Source organism: Acinonyx jubatus, chromosome C2 (genome assembly GCF_027475565.1).
Source record: "Acinonyx jubatus isolate Ajub_Pintada_27869175 chromosome C2, VMU_Ajub_asm_v1.0, whole genome shotgun sequence".
NCBI classification, from domain to species: domain Eukaryota; kingdom Metazoa; phylum Chordata; class Mammalia; order Carnivora; family Felidae; genus Acinonyx; species Acinonyx jubatus.
In genome coordinates, this window is record NC_069384.1 from 3,597,265 (window position 1) to 3,617,916 (window position 20,652).

Genomic DNA, 20,652 nt, shown 5'->3' on the forward strand with positions numbered 1-20,652 from the left:
CCAGAAAAGTGCATCCTCACCCAGTGTGGCCTCGAGCCCTGTACTCGGAGAGTGGTAGTCGGTGGCCCAGGACCCCTAAGGGCTCGGGAACATCTGGGTCACAGTTGGGAAAGCCCACCTCGGGGGCACTCTGAGGGGCTTCCACTCAGGTCCAGAGGAAAGTGAATGGGAAGAGAGAGGGTGCACGCAGGTATCGCTCTCTGACTCGCCCCCTGTGAAGGAGGACCCGGCTTTCTCTGGCAGGCAGGGCGGGGCTCCGAAAGCCGGGAACTTTGCATAGGCACAGAGCCCGTGTGGGCCAGGCAGGGCACGGGGCTGCCCCTCTGCAAACAAGCTGGGGCTGGTCGTGGTCCTGTGACGATTTTGCACGAAGGAACCAGCTCAGGGGCCCATCACCCATCCCAAGTGTCGTTTATGCCACTGTACTCCTGGCCTCAAGGCCACTGGCCGATTAGTTTGATAAAAAGGCCAAGGACAGTGGGCAAGTCTGGCCCTGAGTAGATTTTTGGTGCGGGAGCAGGGGGTGTGTCTAAGCCCCCAGTTTGCCTGCCTCGAGTCATTTCATTGGGTGACGGTCAACAGGTCGGTGCAGACCACTCACTACCCTTCTCTACACATCCGTCACCTGTTAGCTTTTCTTGTGAGTGTTTGCAGAGCCCCAGCCCAGCCCCGGACACGCCAGCCGTCACCGCAAGTGCTTGTGTGTTCCATGGTGGGCTGACTCCAAAGGTGAAGGGTGGGGGTTCCTTTCTGTCCTCGAGCCCCCCACCCCCTGCCCCTGGGTCCCCAGAGCAAGCCAGCCCCACAGTTGTCCTTTGTCCTTGTATCCACATGGCTTACTACTCACTGGACCATCTGGTCCACTACAGGGACTGCCTGTTTCTTATTTTTCATATTATCTGGGCAGCAAATGGCCAAAGTTGCCATAATGATGATAAAGATGACAAACCGCTCCCATCAGCCCCCCACCCAGGACCGCCCTTTGTGTAAGAGCAGGTGCGCACATTCTCAGGACACAGGGTGGGTGGGGTGGGGGGCGTCCCTGCTGCCCTGGGTTGTCTGGACGCCTGCTTTCATTCTGAGAGGGGAGCGTGATGACCCCATGTGCTCGGGGTGCTTGACTTCACGGCCCGAAGGGGAGGAAGGGGCAGGCACATACCTTTCTCACAAGCTGGGCGAAGTCTCCGCTGTCGCGGGGAGGCAGCCCAAGGAGTGGGCGGGTGCAGGAGTCCAGCGCTGAGCCGTGGCCCACGATCAGGATGACGCCTACTGTACAGAAAGGGACACCTCGGAGTCAGAGCAGGCACGGAGTGCGCCTTCTAGTAGAACGAGAGTCCCCAAAGTCGTCGGGTGGAATCACCCCCGGGGTACACAAAGCCTTGAGAGATCCCGGGTCGGAAGCAGTGCGGCAGGTAACCCCGAGTTGCGGGTACCCCATGCGTGTGCACGGTCCCTGCTGTATCATGTCCTCGTGCACCTTCTGGGGGTGGCCATGCCTGTCGGGAGCTTCGGGGATGGGACTGCGCTGTGACCTGAGGGACCACCTCTTGCGGGATGTGGTGGCTGCCTCCAAGGCTGGGTCCCTCAGCTTGAAAGGCATCAGCCACCATGAGCCTGCTGATGCCTCTCGCTTCAATAACGACACCCCGAGTCCACGGGTGGAGCGAGTCTTCTGCTGGCGGGCGTGACTGCCACGGGGACCAGTCACAGCTGGGGGGAGCTGGTGGGTCCTGGTGGGTCCACGAGGTGCTGTGGCCGGCCCCACAGGATCCACCTGGAGGAGGCAGTCGGGTGGAGAGCTTCCCCTGAAGGTTCTGGCCGACACAGAACAATTCATTCTTGCTGCTTCCTGACACTGAATTCTCCAGCGTGACCGAAGCCCTGATGTACTATTTCCTGTTAATTCCGCTCTCACATCTCTGGCCTCCGAAGTCACGGTGCGGTGGCAGCCGGGATGCTGCCTGGGAGGCAGACGCACGGCTTCGACTCTGGGCCTGTGCTCTCGGTGCTGGGGTGACGTGGGCACGTAGGCTTTAGTCCTCTGGGCTGCAGTCATGGAGTGTGCATGGAGGTGACGCCAGGCTGTGCAGGACGGTGACCAGTTCACAGATAACATCTGCCCGGGGACCGGTGGGGTCAGTTCTTACCCTCCAGCCCGCCTGGAGTTTTTACTCCTCCTCTGCCGCTGGCCACACCTGTCACGCTCCCACCTGCCTCATGCTGTCCCCTCTCCGGCACCGCTCACCTTCCAAATCCGACTTGTCCTGTCCCTCAAGCATTGCATCCTGACAGCCTCAGCCACACGGGGACAGATGGGCTATGTTCCCTGTGGTGAGCGTCACAAGACAGTGTTCAGAGGGGTTGGAGCTGATTGAGCAGATCCCCATCCCTGTTCCAGAAGGCCTCACCCCTGTAATGGGGGGAGTGTCCTCGGAAGGGCAGAGCATCCTGTGGACACTGAAATTCAGCTCAGGACAGAGGCTCGAACTGGAGCAGCTGGACAGCGGTGGCCTGAGGACAGGCCCCGTTGTACAGCGAAAGGCTCTCACATCACCGTCTGTCCTGAGGCCCTCTGTCGCAGTAACTGTGCGTAACAGGAGTTTGAGAATCAACCAAATGCCACTAAGGTGTGGCTTCTGGAAGCACATTCCCCAGGGTGCCAACCGGTCAAAATGGGCCATTTGTAAAGCAGCCTCGTGGCCGGCTGTGTTTGGGGGAGTTGGGCGCGGCAAGGTTTGGGTCTCTTCCTACAAGATGTGAGGGAGCGTGTCCCCCTGGCGCGTTGGGACTGTCCGGGGAGGCCAGGTGCTCAGCTCTTCCCTGAGAGCAGAGACGGTCTTCCCTCGTCAGCAGACATCTCTGCCTGAGTCTGCAGGATGAGGGACAAAGGATAACCAGGTGGGGAAGCGGGTCTGGTGGTCTCTCACTGCCTCGGAGACTCTTCTTCGTGTTATTCAAAACTCCTAATATTCTGGATGTCATGCCTTTCCCCAACAATCTCCAAACTCTTTGAGGGCAGAGCGCATGCCTTCTTCACTTGGATTTTCCCCACGACGTTTTATTTGGTCTCTGACACGTCGCTGATGTTCAGCGTGCTAACTTAAAATTCTAAAGGGTTACGTGTCAACTTTTACCACGGATGTTTTCAATATCCCCCAGTAGGCCCACAGGTGGGTCTAATGCATCCCGGAGCCGCAATGGCGTGACATTGGCACATTGCGCACCATCCATGAGCTACACCGCCCCTCCCCCGCTACCCCCACCGTCCCACCATTCCACAGACTATACCTCAGTCTGCCCCTTCACGTGACCACTTCCCACCCTGCCACGCCCAGCCTGCCACCGTCACACCTAACAGCATTCACACGGTTTCTCAGGCATGTCCACATTCAGACTCCACACTCAAATTCTGTATTCAGGTTTCTCTAACGGTCTCAACTGTCTACATGTACAGATGTTTTGTTCGAATGTGACCTGACATCTGGTTCGCGTTCCATTCTTAGTCTCTTGTTTCCTAGGAAGCGGACACGAGCGGTTTGTGTTGACCCTGCCATCCTGGATCCCATCGGCTCTCGGTGACAGAATCGGGACCCCCCCTGGGTGGTGACAGGTATGTGGCCACGCGCCCGGTGACTGCAGAGGCTTCCGTGTGACACTGTTGGCTGGGGAGGGGGCGGACGAGGTTGGGGCTTTCCTAAACTCTAAGAATTGGCCAGTTTCCACCCCAGAGGTAAGACCCCACCTCCCTGGGGGGCTGCCCATCCCCAGGGCCAGGGGCTGGGGGACGCGGGAGGCCCTTACCGTCCCATGGGCGGATGCTGGTGATCCATCCGACGCTCACCGCACACCTGTTCACATACTCGTCATAGCTCTCGGCCGGCATGAGGGAGGCGAGGGGAAATGCAGGCCTGGAGGAGGAGACGGGGGTGGCTGCCAAGCCGGCCTGCTGGCCGTGTGGTCAGCGGGAGAAGGAGAAGCCCTTCCGGGAGGGCGGGGCTCTAGGTCCACGTGACAGTTCAGTGTGGGCCCCAAGCAGGCCGAGGGCCGACGTTCGATCTCTCTAGCAAGTACGCTCACTGAACCCCAGGAGGGTTTGTGACAGCAAAGAGTGGGCTGTGGTAGAGAAGGACAAACCGTGTCTCCTGGACCACACCCTGGCCGGGCTCCCGGAGCCCGCGTCTCATGAGGCCGACCGTGGGCTTCCGTGTCCAACCGTGTAGAGTCGGTTTTAGCGAGACTCCTGCTGACACAGGGAGCCGGAACCCCCACCCTTGGTGTCTGCTCCTCCTCGAATCCTGAGCAAACCCTGCCTCCCCCGTCACCCGCAGGTGATGCCTGTGCACGCTCTCTCTGGCCTGCCTCGGCGAGGCTACTGCTGTGGCGGTGCACGGAGAATTGCCCCCCCCCCCCACTGCCCCATCCCTCAGTAGCGTCCCACCTCTGCCTTGCTCCTTCACTAAAATCCCTCACTTGTCCCCATTATGTTCAGAGCAGGGTCCAGTCCTGGTCCCTGGTCACACCCCCAGTGCAGTGGTCCCCCAAATATAGTCTTTAGTGCTGTCGTGAATGTTTCTTCTTGAGCAGGAGCTATGAAGGTGCCCCACCCCGGCAGAAAGGGAGGGAATGACCCACCTGTAATCCATGCTGACGTTGAAACCTGCCTCCTGCAGCTCGTCCAGGGTCATGAGGGTTGGGGTGGTTTTGCCGGACTCCCATTTGGTCCATTCAAAGATGCCGGGTTCCACTCTTATCTTAAATTTTTTCTCCAGTTTGAGCTCTGGATCCAACGGAATACAAGTGTTTGTAATCCTCAGTGTCCAGATTGGTTTTATGTGAGTCTCTTAAACAATACTTTTTTTTAAAAAATGTGGGTTTTTTTTTCCCTTGGCAAATATTGTTCTGTGATTACTTACAGCTGTGCTATTTCTTTTTTTTTAAGTTTATTTATTTATTTTGAAAGGGAGAGAGAGAGAGGCAGAGAGTGGGAGAGAGAGAATCCCAAGCAGGCTCCGAGCTGTCAGCGCAGAGCATGACTTGGGACTCGAACTTATAAACCATGAGATCATGACCTGAGCTGAAATCGAGAGTTGGACAATTGGCCAATGGACACACCCAGGTGCCCCTGCTATGCTATTTCTAAGACAGAACCCACCAGATGGTTGAAAGGCATCTGAGGAGTGGTGATGCCTGTCCATAAGGAAGGGGACAGAGTCTGCCCAGCCTGCGAGATGCCACTATCAGTGAGCTCACCCTGATGGTCCCATATATCTCTACAGCCAGACTAGCACTGGGCCTCATCATTGATCAAGAGTGAGAGCACACCATGTCGACCAACCCAGCGATCCATGGAAAAGACTCGGCCAATCGAGGAGCACACTAGTCACCGCTGAGGCGCCATCTTGACAGACACCCAGATTGAGAAGGTGAAGGGTGAAGGGAGCTGTCTCTTGGAACACCCAGACTTCTCCCAGCTACCCTTCCTGAGAATTTCATACCTCGACCAAGAGAACACCTATAGCCTAAGGCCATCTCTTTGAGTGGGGGAAAAAGGGCCTGAATGCTTTTATTTGAAATGGAGAAAATGTCATTAAGCTCCAATGCTGGAAATAAATCAGTTCCCCAAATGTATTCCAGGTCCACGGAACAAGTTCCTTTCCCAAAGCACATTTACGAAAGGGAGTTACACGGTCTAACCAGGCTCCTGAGTTCCCTCCAGCCTGTGGAGGGCCCGTGTGTCCAGTGGGAACAGTTGGACAGGTTCCCAAATGGTCTTGGCCACTCCTTCTGTGGAGCCATCTTGCGGCCACTTTGTTCTGTGGGTCACATTTTGGGAAATGGTCCATCTGGACAGTCACTGACATGACAGTGAAACTAAGGGTAGCATGTAAGCCTTTCAGATGTCAGTCTGAAAGCAGGTCTGTCCTGTTCCAGGACCTGTGAAGAAGGTTGAGCGCCCTCATTTTCCTGAACGACCCAGAATTTATACACTTGGACTTTAAACAGCATCGTGATAATAAAAAAAGATGTTCTGCATATAGACCAAAAGTCCACGAGACATCGTATTAGGGACATTGACGTTATCATCACCGGAGAACATTTCTGAGAACTTTGTACTTCACTTGTCGAGCCCACCCATCATTAGCTCCAGCTCTCCACCTGGTCCTCCACATCTGCCCCTGCAGGAAAGCCCCAGGCCCTGTGGTGGCTGGGTCTCCATGTAAAGTCAGTACTCAGTGACCACCCTCTATCTCTCTGATAGACATGTCATGCCTTCCGTGCACCCCAAGCCTCCAGAAGTCCTTCCCTTTCTCACTTCCAGCTGGTGGCCTGACCCCCACCGTCTCTAAGAAAGTAGAGGCAAGCCCCCTCCCCCACATTAGCACACCTGCTGTGTCTGTGTCCACGTCTTCTGCCCTCTGTCCCTTTGGCCTGTGCTCCTGCACTGCTGACTACATCATGTCCACTGCCCCCCGCCCCCTCCCTCCAAGAGGGCAGGGCAGGGCTCCAGCAGCAGACGAAGAACCAAGGCCCCCAGAACAGGCTGCACTTCTCTGGCAGGAACTTTCTTTTTCCTGCAGGCAGAAGCTGCTAAAGGTGGTCTGGGGGCTTCCTAAGGGACATCAGCCTTCAGTGGTGCTGGACAGCTCCCAGCAGCCGCTCCTCTCGCCCTGGCAAGAGTCATGAGCTTGGCCCTCAGAAGGGACCACAGCTGTTCCCAGCTCTGTGGGCTTTTGAACCCCCTCCTCAGATGCTGTTTTGAAAGCCACATGGCAGGGGCACCTGGGGGCTCTGTCAGTTAAGCGTCCAACTTTGGCTCAGGTCATGATCCCACGGTTCGTGGGATCAAACCCCATGTGGGGCTCTCTGCAGTGACAGTGCAGAGCCTGCTTGGGATCCTCTCTCTCTCCTTTTCTCTCTGCCCCTCCTCTGCTCTCTCTCTTTTTAAACATATGTTAGATACAAGCAGATGCAGGTGGACAGTGTGATGACAGGCTCCTGCCACTCGATTAGAATCCTGGCATTCCAGAAATGTCGAGGGGCTCAGTGTCTGCTAACAGCTCTCGGAGGACTGGTCCAAAACTGTCTTGCGACTTCTGTGGCCATTCGTTGCCACTCATCCGATTCTTACCCCCGTTCCCTTCCCTCCCCCCTTTGGAGAATGACCATGAGGTCAGGGCCACCTGCGATGCTCACTGCAGCTCTCACCGACCTTCCAGGATGTGTTTGGCTGTTTGCACACAGCGGAGGGCTGGGGAGGTGAAGACGGAGGTGATTCTGATGCCGCTGTCCAGCAGTGCTTCTCCTGGAAAACAGCAGGTGCAAAAACCCCTCTTCAAAATTGTAACCTCCCATGGGGAGGACTCTGAGGGCGGGCTCGCTGCCTGAGGTAGGCAGGATCTTAATGGCCCCGAGATTTCCAGCCCCCGGTGCACCCACCCGTAAGGTCCCCGTGAGTGTGGCTGGAGGCTGTGAATGTGGGAGTGTTGTGTCCTACGACAGAAGCGAGATAATTGCGGGTAAGCCTGACCCATCCGGGTGAGCCCGTTCAAAGCAGAGATTTATCTCCGGCTGTCACAGAAAAAAAGTCAGAGAGTCCAAGGTATGCGGATTCCGCATGCAAGATATTCCCTACTGCAGGCTTCGGAGATGGAGGGGGCCACATGGCAAGGAGCGTGGGAGCTGAGAAAAGAAAGCCCTTTGATGATGGCCAGCAAGGGAAACCAGGACTTCAGTCCTACGACCGCAGGGAACCGAATTCCCCCAACAGTCTTTTGGGGGAAACTGCAACTGCCTCCAAGAGGCTCCGGATGGGAGCTCAGCCCCACTGACAGTTGGGGTTCAGGCTGTGAGATCCTGAGCAGAGAGGGACAAGCCCAGAGCTCACATTTCCTCTCACAAAATTAGAGGGCCTGGCCCCTGGGAAAGAAGGGGACCTTTTTAGGAAATGCACGGTGCCAAGCTGGCAAGGCTGTAGGGGAGGCTGTCACGGGCTGGATCGTACCCCCCAGATTCATCTGCGGGGGTCCTCATGCTCCATTCCTCAGAGTGTGACCTTCTTTGGGCACGGTGTCTTTATAATGGCAGTCAGGTTACGATGCGGTCACTGGGGGTGGGGGGGGGGCTCCGGTTCAATCTGACCGGCGTCCTTCTCAAAGGGGGGAGTTTGGACACAGCCACGATGGGCACAGAGGGAGGCGAGGAGGCAACGGAGGCGACGTGAAGACCCAGGGAGAAGGCGGCGTCTATAAGCCCAGAGGAGGGGCCTGGAGCAGCCGCCCTCATGGCCTCGGGAGGAACTCAGACGCCTGGCTTCCAGAACCGCAAGAGAACAAACACATTTCTGCTGATGGAGCCACCCCACCTGTGGCACCTCATCAGGGCGTCCCTGGAAATGAGTGCAGAGGTCAAAAACTGCCCGCACGGACACCCCTTCAGAGACCCTGAGCTCCTTCCGGTAACCAGCAGTGTGCAAGCCCACACACCTCCCTCATTTCTTGATTCGGGTCTTTTCATTCATAAAATGAAGACCAGATGAACCCGTTGGCTTTTTTGGCTCCAAAAAGTCAACCGTGTGGGACCAGAACCCCAGACATAAAGCATAAGCCCAGACTGACAGATTCTGAAGTAAAATCAGAGAGGATATGTTCTTTAAAAAACAAATTTTTTTAGTGTTCATTGCTTTTTCCTCCCCTCTCTTGTATCTTTCATTCCTTCCGACCCCCCCCCCCAACTATCCATCCTGGGTCAAACCCCTCTACCTGCACTTACTAGCTGTGTGGCCTTGTGCAACTTCCTTAACCTCTGTGTGCCTGAGCCGCTTCCTCAGCAGAATGGGGTTAATGCTAACACGGACCTCCGCGGGCCTGTAGCAAGGGCTCAGTATGCATTAGTGATCATCATTGCTGTGATTAATGTTACTATTTCTACCAGAATGATCCCCAAACATACCTGCCATGCGGGCCTGGAAAACTCCACACGATGATAGTGGAGGATCATTTTCAAAGTCTTTGATTCCACTGCTCCTTCTGGGCAGACTGCAAGGGAAGTTCAGGTCTGGCCGGTAGTATTTCCCTGAAGCATAAATAGTCACCAGGCGTTCAGGTCCACCGACTTAGTGCAGGTTTGGAACCCCCAAGATCACGACCCACATCGGAAGCAAGGTTATCATTTAAGTTGTTGTCATCTGTGTTTTTTTTTTTTTAATTTTTTAATGTTTATTTATCTTTGAGAGATAGAGACAGAGACAGAGTACAAGTGGGGGAGAGGTAGAGAGAGGGACACAGAATCCGAAGCAGGCTCCAGGCTCTGAGCTGTCGGCACAGAGCCTGACGCGGGGCTCGAACTCACGAGCTGTGAGATCATGACCTGAGCTGAATTCAGACGCTTCACCGACTGAGCCACCCAGGCTCCCCTCATCTGTGTTTTTTCTTAAAGGTGCTCTGCGATGTGGAGTCAACCGTGACACATCTCTTCAAATGCACAGGACACAGGTGTCAACCCCAGAAACCTGGAGACCCTCTGTGTCCCCTGAGGTCTCCTCAAGAAGATTCACTCATACAATCTTCTTGATTAACAAAGGAATGTCTCCATTACTGACTGAGCTAAACTTGATAGACATCTCAAGTTGGCATTAATTACGGAAGGGAAATTCTACCCATCCCTGCAGCTGACAGTGTGTTACATGGTCCCCGGGGACAGGGTGCACGTGGCCAGAATGCTCCTTCAGTCGATTGCTGGAAATCAGGTGGGTCCGTGGGGTCTCCCCTCAACCCTCCAACCAGAGGCTGCAAAATGCTTACCCTGACTTTGACCTTGAGCTCTATGATCTGACAATCCCACGTGCAATTCCTGGGACCACCAGTTACTAGTTGTATGATTAGAGTCAACTGACTTACTCTCCCTCATTAGTGAAAAGGAGAAATAATACAACTGTTACAACGAATCAGTGTGGTAATGCCCGGATCCCAACGCCTGGCTCAGGGGAGGTGGTCGATAAGTGGTAAGCTCAACCTCATATTGAATTATTGAGTACCCCTATAGAGGACACTATGCCACACCAAGCCCTCACGTCCTCCCAAGCAACCCCAAACCTTCCAGCTGCCGGTAGTTTCTAGCAGCCCAGCCTCCTTTCCTGAGACCTGCTGCACATCCTGGGGTAGACCCTGTCACTAACCCTGCCCGAGCACACCAGCCCAGCCCTCCACATGGCCTCCTAGCCCTTCACAAACACAAAGAGGCAGCTTGCTCCTTTGAATGCCTTGCTTTCATGCATGACTTTCCTGGAAGCTCCCTCCTTGGCATTTCCATTGGCAGAGACTTTGTTTGAAGAAAGGCTTTCATTAAATGCCAAAACATATCTTGTGTTTTCTGGGGAAAGTCGTATTTGTTTTCTTCCCAGAGAAGGTCCCTTGATGGCATTGTTAACCTCTTCCACGTAAGTCTTTTGTCCTCGTTGACGCTTTATGTGTGAGAAGCAGAGAGCGGAGCTCAGAAGAGGATAAGGATTGGAGCAAAGTTAGGGTCTGATGGTGTAGAGCCTCACAGATGGAGGGGGGTCAACTGGCTAGCACCACTGAGAAATGAAGGGCCATATGAGGGCCAGAAGTGAGCAGAAACGAGGAGGAAATCTGGGGTCCGAGGAGAGTCTGGCAGCACCCCCTGAATACCCCATTGTAACTGATTAAACAATGTAATACACAAAGTTTGGACAAATTAGACTGTCAGTATTCACGTTATCAAGGCCTGCGCGGCCTGTGGAAAGAGCCACCAGGAGCCTCCTTCCAGCTGGGACTATCCGGTGTCTTTCCCCTGTAGATGACTCAGTCTTTTGTCAATATTCTTCCTCTTTCCATGATGTCCAATGAACGTCTTTGGCGCTGGTTGTTTTGTGTCGGTTCTCACACCGCCACGGCCACACGCACACTGACGTGGTGTGCGATTTCAATCTGTGGTTTCAATAATTGTTGTATTACAGGGAAGTTTCTTCTCATTGCACGTCTGAATGTCAATTTGTCCTCACAGCCACGTGTCATCCTGTTGTCTCTTTCCTGAGCCTTTGCGTCTGTGATTGATCTTGTTTTATAGAGACAAGCATAGCATCACTTCCGTAGGGTCTTGTAGATATGTTTGGCCATGATGTAATCCGTTCAGAATTTTCCTGGTGCATGCTGGTCATCTGCCAGTGGTTTTCCCTACTCATTTCCCCCTTTTCTTATCCTGCTGGGCTCCCAGAGGAATTCCAAAAGAGCTTAGCTAGACCAGTTACTGTGAATGGATTTTATCACTCTGTTCATTCAGTATCTTCAGTTGTACAATTATTTGTGGCTTAGATGTTGTGGCATGCTGGGATTTCCGTTCAGGGATGTGCATTGGTATAGATGCATATCGTTGTGGGTGGGCTGTATTTATAAGCACTGTCCTTCGTTCCTGGTATCCAGTGGGGTGAACTTGGGATAAGCAAGACACACGTTCAAAATATGTCCATCGGTTGAGTTGCACAGCTAAACATTGCAGGGAAGCGACCACAGCAGCGAAGATTATCTCAGAGAGATACAGCAATGAGACTGAGATAGGGTTGTGCCAGCAGCTGAGGGTTCAGAGACCGCAGGTCACAGTGACACAGTGTCAACTCAATGCTGTACTCGCTAACCAACTTGCCGTGTGTGCATCCAGAATAAAGACGACTGTCCATGGGTCACACCAGCTGATTGCTTACTGTTGATAGCCATTCCCCCATCTTCCACAAAGCATTTGAGGTAAGATACTTACAGACAGTGTGCACGCGTAGAATAGCTCTGGAGAAAGATATAGCACGTACCCCTCCCACATATCCTATCACCCTGAAGAACGGTGCCACAGGGGACCCGGCTCAGGAAACGAAGAAGTGATGTCATTTGTTAGATCTATATACTTTCTGGGGCTAGATCCTGCCAGGATGTTACCTACCATCAGGAGTGGAACACTGCTGCAGCCACGACTTCCCGAAGATTTGATCCACTCTCTCCCCGTGGCGCACCACCAACACACTCTTCCTCGCTATTGTGGCCTGAGATGGTGGAGGAAAGACATGGGCAATTTAACACCCCCATTCTTAGACTTACTCAATGGGCACCTCCCCTCGTCATCCCACAGGTAGCCTAGAAACAGAGTCTCATCCTTCCTTGCTCAGGGACTGTAGCCCATTTCACCAAAGTCATTGCAATGAAAGAAGGTTGGGAATTGAAGGTGGGAATCTCTTTAATTTCTGGCCACTTTCTGTTTCCTGGGCCTTATGACATTATAAAGGGAAAGCAAACCCACAGGAATAACCTATGCCATACATCGCACATCAACTTGTCTACCTTTCTGTTTCTTCTAGGTCCTTACCCCATGTCCCTCCAGACTGCTCTCATGGAACACCGCAGGCTGGGGGCTATTAGCTACAGATCCTTATTTCCTATAGTTCTGAAGGCTGGAAATCTGAGATCGGGGTGCCTGGTGATCTTCTGGGCTGACTTCTTGCTGGGTCCTCACATGGGGGAAGGGGCAAGGGATCTCTGTGGGGTCTCTTGTATTGTAAGGGTTAAATTGTAGTGTAGGGCTAACCTGTAGCCTTAACAAATAACAGCTTTGTTTTAACACTATAGGTTAAAAGATAACAGCCTTATCCTATCAATCAATCAAGGGAAGGATTAGTGTTTGATTGGATGGGGACAAGGGCCTGTTTGAACTGTTTCCACCTGGGAACTATTCTTTTGTTCTGTTCCCAGGTGATAATAAGATGATGTGGCGGGCTATAAAAACTCTGTACCCCGGCTGTTTGAGACCGCACTCTGGTCAAGAGTGTCGGTCCCGATCGATCGGTTTGCCTTGCCTCTCACTGCAATAAACTTTGTTGTGACTGTCACTGGTGCCCGTAGCATTCTGTTTCAGGAGTCGTGTGGATGCAACGGTATAAGGGCACTAATCCCATCATGAAGGCCCCACCTCCCCTCACCTAATCGAGTCCCAGAGGCCCCACCTTCTAATGCTAGTACATTGGCAGTTAGGATTTCAACATACAAATTTTGGGGGGACGCAAACATTCAGACAAGAGTATCGCTCCATAGTGACTTCTTAGGACATTATCTATATCTATACATGTATATTATCATATAATAGACACTGTGTATTTTCTCTGCATGTAGATACTGCTGTCAGCATCCCTGGGGCCTAGCATACTGGGAGCATGCATGTCAGAGACTAGGACACAAGCTTCAGTTCACAGATTCCCCACCTAGGGACCTTGGATCTCATTGGGACCAAGGGAAAAACATAGAAAGATGAGTCATAGAAGAAGATGAGAGGCAGAGGTGGCAAGTCCTACCACAGCAGGAGGGCTGGGGGGACTTCAGGTAGGACATGGAACTTGGTCATGCCTGGAGCCAAGGTCACCGGGGATGGTGGGCCAAGGTCACTGGGGATGAATGGGCCAAAGTCACCAGGATGGACTGGCCAAGCTCACCAGGGATGGTCAGAATGAGAAGGGCACTGGGCAGGCAGCTGTAGCTGGTGGTCAGCTTGTCTTTGCCCAGTTCCTTTTCCCCAGATGGACCCTTTCCTCCTGCTTCCCATCTTTGGCCTCATAGCAGTTTGAGGCTGGGCTTAGAGGTGAGAAGGAAGGAGCTGATATTGTGTGTTTTTGCTGCAGAGTGGAGTAAGGAAGGGAGGTGGCGAGACATGGCCCTCCTCAGCATGGAGCCCCATCACCAATCCCCAGGCCCCCTCTGATTTCTCCCAAATGCTAGAATGGAAAACGCAGATCCCTTGGACACCCAGCACCCTGGAGAGACGACACATCTGTACCCCAGGCAATGCTACTGGCCGTTCCCTTTCAGATTTGATTCTTCAAACAGAGTGGAGCCTGGAGGGTCTGCACCAGCTGCCTCCTTTCTCAGCACTTCTCTGAGTTTGTCGGCAGGGTCAAGTGGCACCATGTGTTGGGACGTGCTGAGAAGGAGGTGGCGGGCAAACACCACGTGCCTCATGGTGTTCTTGGGGCCAGTACCACGGACAGCTCCTGCCAGACCCTCGTCCCTCGTGAAGTCCACAGCCATGCACAGTCTCCAGCGGCTTAACCCGCTGGCCATTCCTGGCCAGTTTGGCTGCCTTCTGATGTGTGCATGAAATGTGTTGCTTGTGAGCCCGTGGAACATTCCAAGTCTCCATGCACAGGTTCTCAGGGCCTCGGGGCCCATGCTCCAAAGTGGACATATGGTCAAAGCAAAGCCAATATTATGATGGTCTCTTAATACAGGGTGCAGACGTTTGGTTCTGGAGGCAAACACCCACCTTCTCGGGTAGAGCACCAAAGGGAAGTTGGTCTTGTCTTCCACTTGTGAAGTATGGTTGATGCCTATTTCCACCAGGATGCCTTTCCCCAGGAGGATGAACATTAAAATGTCTCATCCCTGCCCCCTGCCTGCAGGCAGATTGCAGGACACACAGGGCTCCCAGCCTTAGTCTGCTTACTGAGTCTCCAAGTACTGTTGACCACTTTGGGCTGGGGTTTTGAGTTTGGAGCATCTTCTTCCCTGGGTTTTTAAATTTGGAGCATTTGAAATTTGAAATGCAGAGCTTTGCAACAGGCGTATCAAGAAAAAGTGCAGGGTCCACGGGGAGTGGAATGACCTTGCTTTTGGGGCCCAGGGGATACCAGGGCCGTGTCGCCTCTTTAGACACGAGGTCCCCGGGTGGAGGTTAAGTGTTGCTGCTGTAACAACGCATCACCGCCTGGAGGCTGAGAGCAAAAGACATGTGTTCCTTCAGAGTCTGGAGGCTAGAATTCCGAAGTCACCGTATCAGCAGAGCCGTGCTCCCTCTGAGGCTCTAGGGGGTGATCCTTCCTGGCTTTCTCAGCTCCGGGGCCCCAGCAATCCCTGGATTTGGCTGAGACACTTTAGTCTCTGTCCCGATACTCAACACAGCCTCCTCCTCTGTGTGTCTGCGTGCTCTTTTCTTCCCTGTGGGTCAGATCCCCTGTTTCTCCCCCTCCTAGTGGCTGCTGTGATTAGATTTAGGCCCCCCCAGGACACTCCCCATCAAGACCCTTAGCTCAGCCCCATACACAAAGACACTTCCTCCTTATAAGAGACCATTTGCAGGTTCCAGGGATTAGCTCCCCATATCTTTGGGGCCATTCTTCAGCCTATTGACGTCCATTCACCAAAGCTGATGCCACTGTATTCTCTCCTTACCATGTGGAGGGGGGACCTCAGACCAGGTGAGGAGCATTCGGCTCGCAGGGAGACGTCTGTCGGGCTTTCGCCCATTTAGAGCCGCGGCAAGTTCAGACACAGGCCAATCTGTGGGCCGACCCTCCCGTTCCAGCTTCTCCCGCCCTCCATCTGGAAAGGGGGGCCCGGCCTCAGGGAGCCCCACCCCAGTCCATGCCCTCTCTCCTGCAGCCTACCAAGGGGGGCAAGTCCCGCCTCCGCTGTGCCTTCTGGAATCTGGGCAGTCTGGGTAAAGGAGCCCTGGTTTTGTCTGTCTCTGGCTCCCAGCCAGTGGCCGCTCTGCTCGGGGCCGCTCTGGAACTGGAGATCCATCTACAGGGGACGATCTGTGGCCTCCCCAGTGCCCAGCGTCCTGTGCTCAGCTCTCATCTGGACCAAGCCCACCTCAGCCTGGAGGCAGCCTCTGAGGGGCTGGTGGCTTCTTGGGGAAGGAGGGCGAGTTTGGATTTAGGGTGATTCGATCAAGAGTCCCGATGAGGGTCTTCATTTGGTCATTCGGTGATTCATCCAATGAGACTTACAAACCAGGCCCTGAGCCAGGTGCTGAGGACACAGGGACAAGCCAGACAGCACAGGCCTGCTCTCTGCGCAGGAACAGACTCTCAGCACTGAGGGCCTGGCCTGCGGTGGGCACCTCGTTTCCCGTAATCCTCCAAAACAACCAAGTTCAGGGGCGCTTACGTGCCTGAGTGGCCCCCGCAAGCTTCGTCCCCTCCATAAGTCTCAGTCTTCCCATCTGTAAAATGAGGACTGACATATCCCATGCTGGCTGGAGGTGGCCGGGATGAAGTCCTCGCGCAGTGTGGGGGCACAGGTGGCAGGGCGTGGAGGAACCACTTTGGAGACTCCTCAGGTCAGAGAGGCATCCCCACTGAAGTGGGAAGTGGTCAAGGGCTGGTTGCACGTGCTGGCCTGCCCCCTGGGGCTTCCTGGGAAAGGAACCAGAGGGCCAGCCTGCCCACCGCCCTGACGGCGTCGGGGACACCATGTCACTTGTGTGCTTTGGAGGAGGGGCTGCCTGCTCCGAGGAGGTCCTGCGGGCAGCCTTCACCCATGCACGTACGCCTTGCGGGTGGCAGGGCCTCCGTGCCCTTGCTGTGCCCCAACGCCTGGCCCTGCGGCCTCTGGCCCTCACGATTACCGAGCACCAGCATCCTCTCTCCCAGTGCAGACTTGAAAGCTCAGAACCTCCAACTTTTGGGGCTCTGGGGGAGGTGGCTTCTTCAGGGCCACACAACTTGCTGATGAGATCATTGGTATTAGAGTCCAGGATTCTGGGTAGGGCTGTGTCCCTGTGTTTTCCCTGCCTTATGTCCTGGCATCATTACTGACAGAATGACAGACACATGCTTTGTGTTCTTGCAATGCCCAGCAGGCTGCGGTGAGGGGCCTGCAGCCCGGCTCACAGCTATGGGGCGTCCATCCCTCTGCCCCCCGGGGTCTGTAGCCATACCCGAGGGCCTGAGTCTCCCGGGGAGTTGACATAAAGTGTGGTTTCCCTTCGTTCACCTTGTAAAGCAGGGAATTCTGTCACCTGTAAAGCCTGGATGCTGCTAACGTCCCTCGGCGTCTGTGGAGGGGGTGGTTCTCCGTTTCGCCTGCTGCTGGCTTCCCCGTCCTTTCTGGAGACCAGGTCCATGGCCAGGCTGAAGGTGTACGTCCTGTGGAGGAAGAAACGAGGGTGCTCTTGTCATGAAGGCATTGGGAAGCGACCTGCCCGCATCTGGTCACGCGTGTGTGTGGGAATGCTCACGACAAGATGGGCAGGTAAGGTCATTGTCGAGGACACAACACAATGGTGTGTTCAAGGAGCTCAGTGCTCAGCGCATAACAAATCCCGAGTAAATCCTGGTTGTCCGTCATCACTGTCGCCACCGGTTATGGGCTGAGCCGTGTCTCCTTGACATTTGGAGTCCTGACCCCCAGTACCTCAGAGCGTGACTTTATTGGAAACGGGGTCTTTATAGAGGTAATTACGGTAAAATGTGGTCAGCAGTGTGGCCCGATTCTATATTGTAAGAAGAGACCAGGAGGTACAGAGAAACACACGGATGCTGGCACAGAGGAAAGACCATGAAGAAGCACCGGGAAGGTGGCCGTCTACACGCCAAAGAGAGGGGCCTCTGGAGGAACCAGGCCTGCCGACACCCTGATCCTGGACTTGCAGCCTGTGACCCTGACAGAATAGATGCGGGTGGTTTCCGCCCCCGGGTCTGTTGTGCGGTAGGGTGGTCCAGACAACCCAGTACCACGTCCTCGTAGATTCACCTTCTGAAATAGCCAACGGTGGGAAGATAGGTGTGGCTGGGATATAAGAATGAATAAGCAGTGAAGAGACACATTAAGATCTAGGGAAACACGGAGGAAAGGGGTGGGACGCAGGGAAGAAATCGCTACCTGTCCGACCAACCAAGAGAGATGCTGTGAGGTGGGCACGCCTCCAGGTGGCCTGGGAAGGACGGAGGGGAAAAGTCACAGCTAAATAGAGTGGTGTGAGCTCCTCAGCATGAGAGGGGCCATGCAGGTGCCCCAAGTGAGTGTGTCTGGAAGGAACAGGGAGAGCAGCCAGAGGAGGACAGAGAAGGGCATCTACCTGCTCCACGAGCAAGAAACTGGCCAAGTTCCCTACGGGAAATTCATTTTATCAAAGGAGAAATCATGTTTATAAATTCTATGTTGAAATAGTCTACAGTCGGGGCACCTGGGTGGCTTAGTCAGTTGAGCCTCTGACTTGATTTCGGCTCGGGTCACGATCTCATGGTTTGTGAGCTCAAGCCCTGTGTCGGGCTCTGTGCTGACAGCGTGGAGTCTGCATGGGATTCTGTCTCTCTCTTTCTCTCTTTGCCCCTCCTGTGTGCATGCTCTCTCTCTCTCAAAATAAAAGTAACAAACTTAAAAAAAATAAATATAAAAATAATCTATAGTCAACAACCAAATAACCCAACTAAAAATGGGCAGAAGACACGAACAGACATGTCTCCAAAGAAGACGTTCAGGCGGCCAACAGACACATGAGAAGATGCTCATCATCACTCATCATCAGGCAAATGCAAATCAACACCACAGTGGGCTATCACCTCACACCTGTCAGACTGGCTAAAATTAACAACCCAAGAAACAGCAGGTGTTGGCGAGGATGTGGAGAAAGGGGAGCCCTCGTGCACCGTTGGTGGGAATGCAAACTGGTGCAGCCGCTCTGGAAAACAGTACGGAAGTTCTTCGGAAAGTTAAAAATAGAATTACCCATCGATCCAGTAACTGTGCTACTGGGTATTTACCCCCCAAACACAAAACACAAATTCAAAGGGATATGTGCACCCCTATGTTTATAGCAGCATTATCTGCAGTAGCCAAATTACGGAGAGAGCCCAAGTGTCCACCAGCTGATGAATGGATAAAGAAGATGTGGTATACAGATACAATGGAGTATTACTCAGCCATCAAAAAGAATGAAATCTTGCCATTTGCAACAGCGTGGATGGAGCTGGAGGGTATTATGCTGAGTGAAATCAATCAGTCAGAGAAAGCCAAATATCGTATGACCTCACTCATGTGGAATTTGGGAAACGAAACAAATGAGCAAAGGGGGAAAAAAGAGAGAGAGAGAGAGACAAATCAAGAAACAGACTCAACTGCAGAGAGCAAACTGATGGTCACTAGAGGGGAGGTGGGTGGGGGATGGGTTAATAGATGATGGGGATCAAAGAGTATACTTATGAAATTAATTAATTAATTTAATTAAAAAAACCTACAATCTGAGTGGAGAAGAGGAGCAGTAGCTAGAAAGGGAAACAAGAAAAAAGGGCTTGTGCTTGAGTTTGTTTTTAAGGATAGCGGCGTGTTTGTTTGCTGGTGGGAATGACGGGGCGGGGAGAGTCTTGGGAAGGGCAGATGCTGGAGCGGAGCCCTCGGAGGGCGTGGGATGCCTGGGGGCATGGGGTATGGGGCGCCGTGGGCCCCTGGGCAAGAGTTCCAAAAGCCCGGTGTGGTCTGATGGGGGAGAAGGGCACGTGGGCCCAGGCTGCAGGTGGGCGGGTGGCCTGGTGGCCAGAGCTGGTGGCCTCTCTTCTGACTGTTCACCTGTCACTGTGGCCAAGAGTGAAGAATACGGTAGGTGACCTCTTGGTGAAACGAAAACGTCAGAAACGAATCATCCGGAGGGCAGACACCCGGGTCGCAGCCGGTGTGGTCACGGAGGGAGAGAAGGGGAGGTGATGTGCTCACGGGGATGACCGATCAGGGCTCATCGTCTTCATTCCTGTGCTCCAAAGAGCATTGCTCTCCTCCTGACCTTCCGACTGTAGTGTACTTCATTGTTCTTAACACCCCAAACCCTTAAATTCTAAGCCTTTAACAGTCAGTGTTAAAGACCGATCTGCTAGGTCTCTGATTAAGACTCCTTCTGGGGGCGCCTGGGTGGCTCCGTCAGTTAAGCGTCAGACTGATCTCACTGTTCGTGAGTTCGAGCCCTGCATTGGGCTCTGTGCCGCCAGCTCGGAGCCTGGAGCCTGCTTCGGATTCTGGGTCTCCCTCTCTCTCTGCCCCTCCCCTGCTCGTGCTCTCTCAAAAATAAACACACAAAAAAGACTCCTTCCACTACTTGTATGCTTTCAAAGCTCCCTTCAGTGTAGAAAGCAGAAATACATTCATTTAAAGTGCATTCTACCTGACATGATTTTCTGTTTCTGTTCAATTCTCATCTTTGTCGGGAATGGAGTTCTGTGTATGCGGTGAGGCCACATAAAATACTGTTCGTTTTATGCCCGTTTCTTCCTCTGCTTCTGATGTGTCGAGCAGGTTGTAAACTTCCTGACAGGCCAGGTTCCCTGCTCTGGTATCTGTTTTGTGCCACTGATCTGTTTTTCTCTTTCCCTCAATCCAGGACTGTATCGTCGGTTTATAATAGGTTTTTAACATCCTAGAGTAACTATCTCTTCTCATTATTTTTATTTTTCAAAGTTTTCTCAGCTCTTCTCCTGTACAGTCTTCCAGATAAACTTTTCAACCATTCGGTAGAGTTCCAGCAAATGGTTCCGTTGGGATCTTTCCCTGCAATTTCATTAAACCTGGAAGTGAATCCAAGAGGAAGCGATACATTCACGATTCTTCTTCCTCAGTCACGAACGTGGACCGCTAGCCCCCACAAGTTCATGCTGAGACCTGACCAGGGCCAGATTCTGGGGCTCCCCGGGAGCATGCCCCCTGCACCCCAGGCTCTGGCCACTGGCCTCCCACAGACACCGCCTCATGCCCTGGACCATTCGTGCCTGCGTGGCGTTTTGATTTGGCGAGTGCACTTCTCAAAATGTCTGCAAGTTGTACCTTCTATTTTCGGGTTGTTGCCCTGCCTTGTGCTGGAAACTCCCACTGGCGGGATCCAGGTCACATGGATTTCTTC

At 53.5% G+C, this 20,652-nt stretch overlaps 1 protein-coding gene across 4 annotated transcripts in view; it reads right to left on the reverse strand.

Moving 5' to 3' along the window:
- The window catches only part of UBASH3A (ubiquitin associated and SH3 domain containing A), a 39,994-nt gene that overhangs the window by 2,696 nt on the left and 16,646 nt on the right, over window positions 1-20,652 (reverse strand). Inside the window, exons 7-13 of one of the 4 annotated variants that reach the window (XM_015083874.3) lie at window positions 16,789-16,915; window positions 11,947-12,046; window positions 8,950-9,072; window positions 7,211-7,303; window positions 4,633-4,777; window positions 3,802-3,908; window positions 1,160-1,266 (exon numbers count right to left, since the gene is read on the reverse strand). In XM_015083874.3, the coding sequence (XP_014939360.2) occupies window positions 1,160-1,266; window positions 3,802-3,908; window positions 4,633-4,777; window positions 7,211-7,303; window positions 8,950-9,072; window positions 11,947-12,046; window positions 16,789-16,915 (802 nt within the window). Of the gene's footprint in view, window positions 1-1,159; window positions 1,270-3,291; window positions 3,515-3,801; window positions 3,909-4,632; window positions 4,778-7,210; window positions 7,304-8,949; window positions 9,073-11,946; window positions 12,047-16,788; window positions 16,916-20,652 lie in introns of those variants that run through there. The other 3 variants (XM_015083873.3, XM_027041544.2, XM_015083875.3) reach the window with 3 other exon arrangements.